Source organism: Gouania willdenowi, chromosome 6, assembly GCF_900634775.1.
Source record: "Gouania willdenowi chromosome 6, fGouWil2.1, whole genome shotgun sequence".
Lineage (NCBI taxonomy): Eukaryota > Metazoa > Chordata > Actinopteri > Blenniiformes > Gobiesocidae > Gouania > Gouania willdenowi.
Window position 1 is genome coordinate 40078858 of NC_041049.1, and position 14085 is coordinate 40092942.

The window sequence follows — 14085 nt, forward strand, 5'->3', positions numbered from 1 at the left end:
TACAAAGCCCAAACAGTTAGGGGGTGTTAACTTGCCATATTTTCAGTTTTATTATTGGTCGGCCCAAATAAGAATGATGACCAATTGGTTTTTAATAAGAGTCAAATCTACCTGGGTTGAACTGGAATCCTCTATATGCAGTCCTTTGAAAGTGGAACACATTCCTTTTATCAATAATATAACAAAAGTGGAAAAAATAAGCAAAAAATATGGTAATTTATAACACATGGCTGGTGTGGAAGGATGTGAAGAAACATTTAAATATCCCGTCAGCTCTATCTCTACAATCCCCACTATGCTCAAATCCGGATATCTCTGAGAAAATAAGAAGTATTGGTCTTTCATACTGGGCATCAAGTGGCATCACTAATTTTGCAGGCTTGTTTTCAATAAATATCATAAAATCTTTTGATCAATTGAGAAATGAATTCAATATTCCAACTATCCAAATCCAAAATTACATAAATTCCCTGTTAAAGGAAGAAAAGCTTAGACTATATCTGTGATGATCTCAGCTAGATCACTAAAAGGAAAGATGGCTGAGTTTTCATTTTGTCGCAACAAAGTTTAAACAATTTTGACTCACTAAAGCAGTCATGGCAACACGATTGGGGATAACCTTAAGTCCTAAAGAATGATCCCGAAATTTGTAAGAAAGTATTCCCAAAATGCACTTTGCTATCAATTCAAGAACAAAATTTTAAACTTATTCATAAATTTTATTATACACTGGTGCGTCTCCAGAAAATGTTCGCTGACTATCCTGACATTTGCTATAAATCTAAAAAACAAAAAGGTACATTCATCCACCTGTTTTGGAATGTGAACATATCAATCGTTTTTGGAAAGACGTACACCATGTAATCCAAGAAATCACAAGAATTTTATTTGTTATGTCGCCATCATTATATTTGTTAAATCTTTGCCCCAATAATCTTATTGATAGGGCTACTGGGTCTTTGTTAATAGTCATTTTGTCACTGGCAAGGTGTGTTCTTGTAAAATGGTCATCTTTGATTTTCCCTTTAGAAAAATCAACTTTTGAGATTAATGAGAAACAAGAAGTTTTGGCAAATAAGGACACCGATACAATCCTATTTACAAATGTGATCTAATTGTTGGGTTTTTCTTTGTTTTTGTTTTTTTTTGGGTTAAGTCTTTTTTATGTCTGTTGTGTTTTTGTGTTCATTTATTTTTGTCTTGCTTTTTGCAGCACCAATTTATTATAATATGTATTGTGTTAATGACGGTGGTAACCATGATGGCAATGTCAATTGTTGTCATTGTTGCAACACGGCATATATGTTGTGCAGGCTCTGAGGACGATGGTAACTCTGCAGAATGCCCAGGTATTCTGTGGGGTACCTACATTGTCTGCTTTGCCTGTAATTGTGTATATCGAGTGTAAGAAGGGTGGGAGGGAAGGGAGGGGGGCGGGAGGGGTGGGGGGGTGGATCTCTGTCTTCTGCACTTTATTGTGTTTGTGTGTGACTTTTGTGATGCCTTGATTGTTTTTTGAACTTTTTGCCATACAAATATAAAAGAAAATCTTAATAAAATATAAATTACAAAAAATATTCTTTGATTTATAAACAACCTCTAGTTTATTTTGTAAGAAATAAAGTAAAGCAAAACAAATTGTGCATTTATGTCAATGAACTGGAGATCAACTTCACAAACAGTCCAATCTAACCGTGCACTTTCTCACTCCATCCATGTGTAAAGCTGCTGCCTCAATCCCTCCAAACCCTTCTTCCAACCAACTGTTGAATAAGATCAGGAATCATGGAAGTGACAATAGGATTTAATGAGCAGGTACAATAATATGATAAGGACGCTCGCTGTGAAGTGAGTTCAAAGACTGAAGGCGACATGGAGCTTTTTGTTCCTTCACTAAGCTGGAGGATTTCAGACTAGAGGACAGATGTAAGGACAGATACGTCAGCGCAGCAGCTACAATGATTTATGATCCAAAGAAGCCGAGATTTCTCAAAGTCACTAGAAAAAATCAAAGTGATGTCATAAAGTAGAAGTTGGACTGGGCCAAAGAAGTGAGCCGCAGGTCCAATAAATGCAGCCCAGGCACGTCTCACCCATGGGGGATGCAACATCCTCACTTTCATAAAAACAAAAATTCCTCCCCTTCACTTTTTACAGAGGGATTCATTGTTGAAAACGTATTGCTTCAGTTAGATTGATTGAATGGTGATCAAGCCAATCACAGCCAGCCATTTGACTAAGCCGCTGTTGCGAAAAGGTAAACAAAGAGTTGATAGTGATAAGTAAAGTGTAGGTAAAGTGACAAAAAATAAGTAACAGGTGGAATATTTTTGTCCAAAAGTAGCAAAAATGTGTCAAGAAAAGAGGGAAAAGTGACTAAAAAGGGCTAAAAGCAGTTAAGACTGGCAAAAAATGGGCAAATAAAGAGGAAACGGGTGGTATGTAATGGCAAAAGGTAGCGTAAATGGGCTAAATGTGGCATACAATAGTGAAAAAGAGCAAAAATCTGGAACAAAAAGAGGCAAAATGTAGGGGGGGGAGGAAACAATTGTTATTTAGAGGTAGCTTATGAAAACTGGCAAAAAAATGGTTAGTCTACAAAAATTGGATAAAAATGTCAAAAGGAACTGCTAGAAATTAGGAAGAATTTATATTTTTTGGCAAAAGGAAGCTAAAATCTGAAAAAAATGAAAAATTACAAACAAAAGGGCAAGAATGGGACAAAGGAAGTTGCAAAGAAAAGATAAAAAGGGGTTAAAATGTTCTGGGGGAATATTAACAGCTTTATCATGGTTTTAGTAAATCAATCTAATAAACTAAATTGGGAGTCGAAGGTTGCCCTACCCTTGAACACCCTCACTTTTAAAATTGCTGCTCCACCCCTTGTGGTGCCTCATTTTGGCCGCATTACTGCCCACACAATGTGCATGGAACGTGCACAGCAGCCCCCGCCCTTCTTACTGTCACTTACACAGTGAGCCATGTCAGCGGTGAAAGGCTTTTATCTCTGCAGACATGATGAAGACTCCTCTATGTCTGCTTTCCTGCACAGAGCCACTTTCTGTAGCTCATAGAAGATATTAAACAAACAGTCCTTTTTATTCCAATGGGATTCTGTTTAGAATATTCACACACGCCGTCGACCACTTTGATGAGATTCTGCTTGAAATGTGCCTAAAATTAGAAAAAACATGCAAGCTCAACCTGCTGCGTGTTGTGCACGGACCCCCGTGCTCGTGCAGCATCATGTGTACTTGTGCACGCTTCAGTGAATGAGCACCAGTTTGGGGGAACAAATGAAGCAGTAGGTATGCCCATTTTTTTTTTTTTCATGAATCATTCACACATTTTCTAAGCCTGGATCTCCCTCTTATGTAATCACAGTATTTACTGTAAACACAAGCCTCCCTTTTTCCCAATTAAACATCTGAATGTGAGGCTTGCACGCCAGCTTTAGCAGAAACACTCCTTCATGGGAAAGAAGTGCTCTGAACAAGAGTACGACAAGCTTCAAACACATGACATAATCACTGTTACGTAAGGGAAATGGCGTCCGATGTGTGGCTCATTTCTGACCCACACACACACACGCACAGATCCAGTGAAGGAGACTTTTTTATTATTGTGTGCACGCAGCAGCACGTATGATCCAGTCTGATGGGATTAAGTGATGGTCGCGGTGAGTGTTTATGATAGGCTCCTAAATCAGAATCAGAGGGAAGGTCGACTCTGCTGCTTTAAACAAAAAAACACATTATTTAACTCAACACGATGGAACTGTTTAAACCAACAAAAGCACAACTTTTTATTTTTGTTCAGCATGTTTTCTCATTGTGTATCTTAAATGTAGGGGTTAATATTTAGCATTTATAACCACTTCTTGGGTGACAACATGAAACATGTTTTTGATTCGTTTTATGAGTAACAACAAAAGAGCCTTACATTTGCACAATAAAAATACTTACTTCCTCTACCAATCAGATTATGACAAAAAGACTAGAAATCTAAAATCTAAATAGAATACATAAATAAGGGTCAATGACGTGACACCTAAATATTCTGTCCAACTACATGTCTACATGTCTTTGTAGGAGGAGTCCCGATACTAAAAGGCTGGATCGGCATGTATTAACTATCAACACGCCAATACCGCTGATTTACAGCATCAAACTCTTCTTCAAACTACTTTTGATGCCCAGTCTGCCAAACGGAAGAAGAAGCCGCCGAATACCACTGAAGAACATACAAAAAAATGTTCACGTCGCACATTATAGATGCCAAAAAAACGCCCAACCGTCAGATTTGTCCGATTCATAAAAACATCACCAGATGTATTCTTGACCCCAAGATGGGCAAAAAGCTACATTATGACCCTGCCCAAAACCAAACAGGAAGTCAGCTATCTTGGGTCAAATGTCAAAAATGGCATTTCGCCCTGGAAACACATTTGTCTGAGGGGCTTCATCCCATTCGCTTCAAACTCAACCAGAACACTTAGGACCCACTGAAGATTAAAACTCTTCAAAGGAATTTGCGTATCTCTAACGGTTTGTTCGCGGCACCGCCGCAAAGTTGCAATGCTAATTTTCGTAAGCACACCACAATTTCAAAAAACCCACAACTCTGACACACAAAGTTTAATCAGCCTCAAATTTCACACAAATGGCATTTGCCTAAGCCTATTCATGACTGCCTTGAAACATTTCCCATCATGCCTTGCGTTTAAGACTGGCGCCATTTACGGTCATGTTCACTGTTAGCAACTATGGCATGCCATAATAGAAAAATGCATATAACTCTAATATACAAAGTTCAAACCGCCTCATATTTGATACACATGATGGGTGTCCAGCCCTAAACAAGAATAAATGTAAAAACTACGCATCGTGCTTTCTTGACTGGTGCCAACTTCAGAAAAGTTTATTCATTTGTCGCCCATACCAGGTCGGCAATAAAAAAAGTTATTCTGCATTTACTCTGTGTTGGTGTTTTTTTCCTGTTTAACCAAGGTTTAAGGAGTACCAGACCAAGCCTTGATAGCAATTATTTCTTACATCCAAGTGAATATGCAGCTCTTAAGAATTGGAAGAAAAACAGGTCATATCTTTTTTTTAAACACTGCAGTATCGGCATGTATCGGTATCGGCCGATACCACGCAACTGGATATCAGTATAGGGGTCAAAAAAAGGGCATCGGAACAACACAAATATGTAGTAACTTAGTATATATGTTCTCACTTTGAAAAATAATAATAATTAATTACTAAATTAGTTGTTACTAGGGATGTAACGATTCACTCAACTCCCGATACGATTCGATTCACGATACTGGGTTCACGATACGATTCTCTCACGATTTATTTTACAAAATGAGACTGTAGACAAATGATGATTGAAAAATATTCCTTTATTTTTTTGGGGGGAAAAAAACTAGAAAATACTATACTATTTTCCTTTTATTTCTCATTGTCAAAAGAATCCCTTGATAAACTATTCAAAATAATGCAATTTAACTAAAAATAAATCTTGAATTAAATAAATAAAGGGATAATACAAATGAAGAAGAAGCTTATTAATTTAAATTCTGGTTCTATAGTAAACAATACAAAACTGCATAATAGTTCTTTTTCTTTTTAAAAGTGCAACTGAAAATGTATTTTGTGCCTTAACGATTGGACTTTAAAAAAAAAAAAAAAAAAAAAGTCATTGCCCTGTATTTACGTCAGATATTTGTTTGGACCAGCAGAGGGCGTTGGTAACCCAGTGGTCGGTTGGCATGCAGCTAATCGAGCAGTGAAGAAGAGATGCTATGCTAGCAGACAAAGCTAATAGAATCACGTGACTTTTACAGATATTCATGTAATATTGTAGATATTCTTTCGGTGCTGAAGGGGTAATGAATCATTTATGAACATATTTAAGAGTAGAAGGCACTTCTTAAAAAAAGTACTGCAATTCAATTTTCAGAAGATCGATATCAATCGTGATACCTATGAATCGATTTTTAACTGCCTTACGATTAATCGTTACATCCCTAGTTGTTACTGTAATTTATTCTGTTATTCATAGTGTCAAAATATAATACCTATTTAAATGTATTTCCTGTCCTATTTTAGTTATATTATAGTCCTGTGTAAGATTTCAAAGTATTACTATTTTTAATTATATCATAATATTCATGCTTGTCTTGATTTTGTCTCGGTGCATTCTGGTCTTGGTCTAGTATACTGTGGTCTTGAGCGCAACACTGCTGTGATCCTCTCATCTCCTTTCTTTCCTGTTCTGTTCTCCATTATTTTGTGATGAATGATGCCAAATACACACACCAAATACTATTTGGCATGTGTAAATAAAGTAAACTGAAGAGCGATAAGGCTGAATATAATCTTTAAAACAGCTGTACAGCACCTCGAAAACACAAATTTTACTCTAAATGTGTTCATATTATATTCATTTTTCTACAAAACTACAATAATTCTAGGAGTTTGCCATCCTCAAATCCTTCCTTAATTGCACCAAAATTCTATACAGTGCAGGAAACTATTACTTCATTCCAGAAACAGGAACTGCTTCACTGTCAAGACAACAAATGAACTATTTTATCAGAAACAGCAGAAAGCACTTTTATTAAACAGATATATTATTATCAAAGTTGTGTCTTTGAAGGAGTTGAAATTTTAAAGAGATAAATAAGAAGGAAAACATAAATACATTTTTGCTAGAGTTTTTCTTTTAAATCCTGCAATTTCCTGTAATACCATGTGTTAATTGGTGATTTGAGATGTCATTGCGTACAAATTCAAAAGAGTGAAATAATCATAAATAAAGAGACTTTACTGTCAGAAAAATATAGTTTTTTAACGGACACAGTAATGCAGGCATTATTTATGTTACTTTTTGTAGATTTTAAATTAGTTTAAAATGCTTTTTTATTTTCAATTCAGCCCTGTGTCATGTGCCTAAAGCCTTACGTGAATCACTTTGAATGCCTTGTTGCTGAAATATTCTACATAATGTTGCCTTGCTTTGTTGGGCCAATAAAAAATAATCATAACTTTAATCACACAAACATTATTGATTTTATTGTAATTTCTCTGAATTTTCAACTGAGAAATGCAGAGTTCAGAGTTGCCTTGAAAGCAGCGTCAGTGTCACAGAAAAGAGGTGAAACGGAGATAGAGGAAAACACGTTTTTTGTAATATTAACTATTATTAACTGGCCCATCCAGTTTACTGAGGACCCACCCACAATCAAAATACTGGCGCCGCTACTGGCGCAAACTGACATGAGTGCAGACGTCCGATGGCTGTTTACTATGGTGGTCACACTCGGCTGTGAGGGTGGTATGACGTCTTGGTTAATGAGTTCAAAGGGACAATGACTTTTTTGGTATCCTTAAAAAAAAAAAAGATTCAAATTTCAGAAGCAAACACTCTGACATACTGGGAAAAGATCAACACTGATGGACATTTTTACTGCGTTTTAGTCCAGAGGGCAATCACTGGCTGTTACAGGGACATCTCGTCTCAAGGACAGTATCAGCCAGAGGAGCATGCACAATTTGCAGCTTCTATTTGTTTTGGTGTCCTTATTTCTTTGGCATTGCAGCGTTTTCTTTTAAAGCTACAACATGTTTCTTTTTATCCAATAGTTTGTTTCCAGCCACAGGAAAAGTACACTAGCCTTTCAAGGTCCTCTTGGTATTTCAAAATGTGTCTTTTCAGCAGATCCGTTCCTGCCTTTTAGTGACTGCAGCACTGAGTCGGCACCAAGGAAATGAGCAGAAACGGCAAGTCAGGCTAAATCCTTGTGACTGCCGAGCATTAACTCATGAATATTCATGTTTGACTTTAAAACAAGTGGCCGTGGGACTGCAATGTTACGCACACACAAAAAGGCGAAACACGCCAATAGTCGGACAGTAAACGGCATCCAGGAGGAGGAGGAGGAGGAGTGGTGAAGTAGAGCATCTATTTTTGGTCTTTGTCAAACACACACACACACACTGATTGCCTGCAGCTCAGATCTCCGTTGTGATTGGCTGACAATCAGACGCTGCTAAGTTTAGTCAAAGGTTAGAAGCAATCAGTGCAATTTGCTAATGATACGGGGTCTGGTTGTCATCAGAGCTGAACTGGTTCAATCTGATCCTAGCTGCAGCCTCCGCCTATTTGTATGCAGTTTGGGACGCGTCTGCAAAGAACAAGTGCAGAGACGAGAGAAAACAATCTTTTCTATTCCATTGCAAAACTACGTCACATGATCCAGGCAATTATTTCACCTTTTTTATCAGAGGGTGGCCCTGCGGGGCAAAGAGTCTATTTATCAGAGCACCAGCTTCAGCGAGCCGTTATCAGGATGGCTCAGTCGATGGAGGTCAGCGAGGGGACTTTGTGTGTGGATGCATTAGAAAATAAAAGCTGAGATGTTTATAGTCTTACCTGAAAGCTTCGATCAGCCTCTCCACTTTCTGCGCTTCTCCTTGGACGCGGACGTGAGCCTGGAACTTTCTCAGGGCTTCATCAAGCTCCATACCTGAGAAATCCATCTCATCCACCACACAGCTATGAGGAAACAGACAAATCAAGAAAGACAGTCAGAGAAATAGATGAGGAAAAGTAGAGCTGGGTTGTTGTTTTTAGTAGATCACTATAATAAAGTGAGGGAGTGTGTAAAAAAAGTGGATGAATCGCTGATGGCAATACTTGTCTCGGTCTTGTCTTGGTTTGTCTCAATCTTGTCTCAGTCTTGGTCTTGGTCTTGTCTTGGTCTCGGCTTGTCTCGGTCTTGGCCTTGTCTCAGTCTTGTGCCCGTATTCACAAAGTTTCTCAAAGTCCTGTCAGAAAGGTCCTAACATAGCCATAGCTTGGCTTAAAAGTGATTGAGGAGGTTTCCAAGAGCAACTCTGTGCAAGGAGTTGACAGAAGCTTTTATCTTAGTGAGGAGATGTGGTTGACCCCTTTGCTGGGTATGATGATCTGCTAAACGCTGTGACTGGTTTGTTAGAGAAAAAGAGAAAATTTAAAAAAGCGCTCTGTGCTCCTAGTAATGAATGGAGAATAAAATCAACGAATCATACTTTGACTGCATTAAGAAATGTGTAATCATGAAATTAATTTAATTCAACAAAATTAAATTAATTTGTACACAGCTTAAAATGTTTGAACCTCATTCACATGTCGATCATTATATTGATTTACTTAATGTAGTTAACTTTCCACATTGGTAATTTTACTACTTTATGTTTTTGATATTAATGGTGGAGCAGACACAGCTGTCAGTGATTGCTGTGATTGCTGGTCCTGCTAATCAATGAATCGTTCCCTCTCCTGTGGGAGAGATACGAGTGTGAAGCGCTGTTACCTGCTGCAATCAAAGCGAGGGTGGGGATTACAGCACACAAGCAAGGGAGCAAACTAATAGCGCAGCAATACAAGGCTGCTATTGCGCTACGCTAGGTCTTATTAAATCACTGTCATTAAACATAGAGAGAATATCTTGCTGTCCTCTCTGTCTTTCTCTCTGATTCTGTCTGTTTAAGACACTTTTAGGCTTCTTAAAAGTCCTCCTCACACAGTTTTTCACCTTAAGAGCTCTCTTAGGGCCTAAGATGCTTTGTGAATTACTTTAATTCTAACAAGGAAAAATTCTAAGAGCTACTTTTAGCCTTAGGATTTTTGTAAATACGAGCACTGGTCTTCACTCAGTCTTGGTCTTGACTCGGTCTTGGTCTTGTCTCAGTATTTTCTCGGTCTTGGTCTTGCTGCAAAGAGTCAGAGAGTCAGATAAAGAAAAGTAACACTGAGTTGTTTTTAGTATATCACTATTATGAAGTGAGGGAGTGTGGGTGAAAAAGTGGATGAATCGCTGATGGCAATCCTCCATCTAACATCTAACAGTCATACTTCCATTCTGAAGCCAGTGACCTGGAAGATGCGCATAGAGACGACACGTTTGCACACGTGTACACAAATATAAAGACATACAAACACCCTCTGAGGAGACAAAGGGAGGGACGAGGAGTGATGAAGTGATGAGAGGATGGAGATGAAAGGAGCCCGTGGAAAACACTGCGTGCTTGTGTTTCTGTGTGAGTGTCTTCGTAAAAAAAAAAAGAGAGGAAAAGCATGGGTGTGCATATGTTTGTGTTTAGTTGTGTGACCTATTTCTAGAGTCTCCAGAACAACTTCAGCAGAAAAACCTCTGAGTGCTGCTCTCCATCTGCAGGCGACTAAAACGAGCGACAGCTTCGAGGGAACGTACTCCACTGTGTGTGTGTGCGTGTGCGTGTGCGTGTGCGTGTGTGCGAATATCATTTAAATCATCCATTTTTTCACCTCGTGGCAGGAGAAATTTGTTTACTGTTTACTTTTCTACCTCATCAGTTTAATACGACGCGACCAACAGGTGGATGTTTCACTTTAACAACAATATCTTCTAGGGTTGTGTATTGCCATGAATCTGATGATACATCAAGATTCACGATTTGCATGTCACGATACAATATATTCCATTCCTAAACAATATTGTATACATTGCGATCGATCGCAATATCAATAATTTCAAATTTCAACTGTACAAGAACAAAATGGTATGAAATACAATTTATTTCATTTTTTTTAAACTTGCAAGAGCAAGTAAATGGTAACTAACTGCAATTCAAGAACCAATATAAAAAACAAGTGGTATGTTTATCAAAATGTCAAATTACATTTTTCAAAAAAGCTTAACTTTTTGCTTCTACAACAGACGCTGATACTATAGAGTTCTTAATAATTTTTTATTTTTTTTTTAAAGTAACTACATACATGTATCAAAGTACCCAGTGTGTTTTATGAAAATAAAATGCATTGAGGAATGAGGAAGTTTAACAAGTTCTGATGTGGTTAATAACACATAGTGATCGGGCGTTTACTTGCTATGCATATGTTAACACAATAAATGTTTTTTTCATTAAAAAACACGATTTAAAAGAATCGATTTGGACATTTTATGGATTGATGTGATAATCGTGTGATGAAATATTGCAATACATATCGCCGAATGTATTTTTTCTTACACCCTGAATATATTATGTCTTGTTTGCACATGAAAAGAAAAATCACGAAAATTCAATTTTATTAAAAAATACTTGAATTTACATTTTTGGGAACGTGATTTTTATAATGCTGGGACTTTATCGCGATAATTGCGATCGATTAATTACAGAAAAATGACTTACTCGAGGACGTCTCTATTGAACTGCAGCTTGCTGTTTCCCAGGAACTCTCCGATCATCTGTCGACTCAGGCCTTTCCTCTGCAGCAGGAAGTGAGCCACTCCGATCGCCGTGTCGGGGACGAACCCTCGTGTGATCAGGAAGTGGATCCCTCTCTCAGGGTTTCTGTTCACAACCACAGAAAAAGGGTTAGCGATGGCGCCATGTGTACTGTAGGCCTGAGAATGGACGGGAGACAAGTGCATTCATGTGAAAACGCTTCTTTTTATGGACGTTTGGATCGAACTCTGATGACTTTAATCTATACGCAATCATGACAGAAGCAGGCGTGCTATTTTTAAAAAATGGATGTCGGCTGTCTTTCCTGTTCCATCACATTTGCGTCCCTCTGTTTCCCTCCTTCACTATCTCATTTTCCACGGACATCACAAGCGATGACAGCGAGGAGTCAGCTCGCACTAACATTCCAAAGTAACTGCTTACAAAGCAGCAGAATGAATGCAAAGTCGAATTCATTATTTTTTCTGCAACAGTAGCTGCGTTTCCATTACCCTTGGAAATGTGCAAAATCTAAATAGTTCAATAAAAACTGGTAATAGAAACACCTTAATTTCCAAAAAATATACCTAAAAAGTTTTTACTCTTTCATGAGGAGGTTTTTCAGAAATTTCAATATTACAATACAATACATTTCTTAACTGACTTCAGTGACTCTGGCAACTAGATTAAATTCAAAATCAATGTAAAAGACAAGACTTCAAGCGACTCGACTCACGTGATTCCAGTCACTCAATGGTGTGATCCGAGTCATTGGAAGTCACACAAAGTTAAACATTTGAGCAACTTTGAGTGACGTTGGGTCACGACATCTGATCAAGTTTTTCCCTACATCACTTGCCTATTCGTTATGTCACTGGAGGAAACAGTGATTGTGGCTGTATGAGGCTACCCCGTCTTGAACGACACCTGTGCTCCTTTTTACAGTGACTGCAATAATATAAATACAGCGTCTCGCCTTCTGGCAATTCTGGATTTTGTTCAACAAGTTAAGTGCTGCAATCGTGGTAGGATCAGCAATGTTTGATGTGAAAATGAAAAAAGAGCCGTAAACAGGTTTTGAAATTGGCGGGGTAGAGAAGAGATATCTCACGGGATGAGATTTCACCAGAGTTACGAGGCTCCAAAAAAACCTTCAATGGAAACACACTCAAAGCGCAAATGTACTTTGTTGAAACGTTAGCGATAGAATTTTTTATTTTGCGATAAACTGTAATAGTGACTAGTGACACGTGTGAGCATGTTTGAGTCGCTCGTGCACTCACACGTTGAACAGGTTGAGTCCGATGCGGTACAGCCGTTTGCGATGAGTGTCATTGGAAAGCGTTGGTGAGCGGCAGGTGGCCGGGTCCTGGCAGCGATCCCGGGGCAGAGAAACAACTAAAGCCTGGAGGGCATCCGGACTGACCGCCCCTCCCAGCTGCTGTGGGTGGGTGTAGTGGTACTGCTGGTACTGGGTGTAGATCTGAGCAGGCTGCTGGTTTGACTGGGCAGAAGTGGAGGTGGAGGTGGAGGTGGAGCTTCCCTCTGCCTCCCCTCCTCCTCCTCCTGCTGGAGGCGCTGCCGAGCCCCTCCTCGACCCCATATCTGCCATTTCCAGCTCCTCGCTGGGTGGAGGCGCGGGAAAGTCCAGCTCATCTATGAACTGGTTGTCTCCTCCAGCAGCCATGCCGCTCACCGAGGCCTTCCTGCTGCCTGCGTCTCCTGCACCCGCGTTGCCCAAAGAGGTGGTGGTGGTGGTGGTGGCGGAGGAGATGGTGTAGGAACTATTGCTGTCAATGTGAACCGTGACATCCCTGAAGGCCATGAGCAGCGAGCTGGCGCTGCGAGGCAGACACGCGCTCTCTGCAGCGGCGCGGAGGGCTCCGGGGTCCATCAGAAGTCCTTTCCCCTCCGCATTGTCCGACAGGCTCCACCCACGAAGGGCGTCGTCGATCGACTGAGCCAAAGAGTGAAGCTGCAAGCACAAGGATATAAACTCACATCACAGGCCAAACTTAATCAGGTCAGGAGATGCCGTTTGAGTTTGAGATGACTGAAGGAATATTAATTAGAGCCTGTTTGTTTCATATTCACACACACTAAGAGGGTAAAATGTGTAGTTTCTATAGAAATGTCACACAAATGTGTAGCTTACAGTGTTTGATCATAAATATGAAGAAAAGGCTGACTAAATACATTTAAAAATTAATTTAAGCCTGTGGTGGTGGTGGGAAGCTACATGTGCAGCCACAGCTGCCCATCCCACTCCCAACAAGTTCATGAAAATGTTTACACTGACTTGTTCAGAGAAGCAGTCTTCCAGCTGTGTGAGCGATGGTCCAGAGGTTGGAGGCGGAGCCGGCCCTGAAGCAGGTGAGGGTGTGGCCTGTTGAGCTGATGCAGGTGATGGTGGCAGAGAGGTGGAGCGACACGGCGGAGGGGGAGGAGTCTTGGACCGCAGCGGTATCTGTCCTCCTCCTGGATGCAGGGAGTAACTGTGTCTCTGGGCGGCGTTCCGATTCCGGCCTGACGGGCTGCGCTGTCGCAGCGATATCCGACGAGGAAGCTTGCTCTCCGACAGCGAGTTGCGAATCTTCTGAAAGTTTTTGCTGAGCTGGTACTGACGGAAAGCTGTCTGGATTCGACGTGCCGCCCGCCTCGCTATGAGATGGCCTCCGTACTTCTGTTCCAACTCTTCTATCTGCGAAAATTTTAGAGCACATGTGTCAAACTCAAGGCCCGGGGGCCAAATCTGGCCCTTTAGTGCAGTGGTTCCTCAACCTTTTCAGCCCACAACCCCCAAAATAAAAGTTCCAGAGACCAGGGA

At 39.9% G+C, this 14085-nt stretch overlaps 1 protein-coding gene across 3 annotated transcripts in view; it reads right to left on the bottom strand.

Annotated features, from left to right (window-relative positions):
• Positions 1 to 14085, bottom strand: part of iqsec3b (IQ motif and Sec7 domain ArfGEF 3b) — a 61347-nt gene that overhangs the window by 21916 nt on the left and 25346 nt on the right. For all 3 annotated transcript variants that reach the window (XM_028450735.1, XM_028450737.1, XM_028450736.1), the window contains exons 4-7: positions 13558 to 13959; positions 12542 to 13233; positions 11223 to 11384; positions 8443 to 8565 (exon numbers count right to left, since the gene is read on the bottom strand). In XM_028450735.1, the coding sequence (XP_028306536.1) occupies positions 8443 to 8565; positions 11223 to 11384; positions 12542 to 13233; positions 13558 to 13959 (1379 nt within the window). The remainder of the gene's footprint in view (positions 1 to 8442; positions 8566 to 11222; positions 11385 to 12541; positions 13234 to 13557; positions 13960 to 14085) is intronic.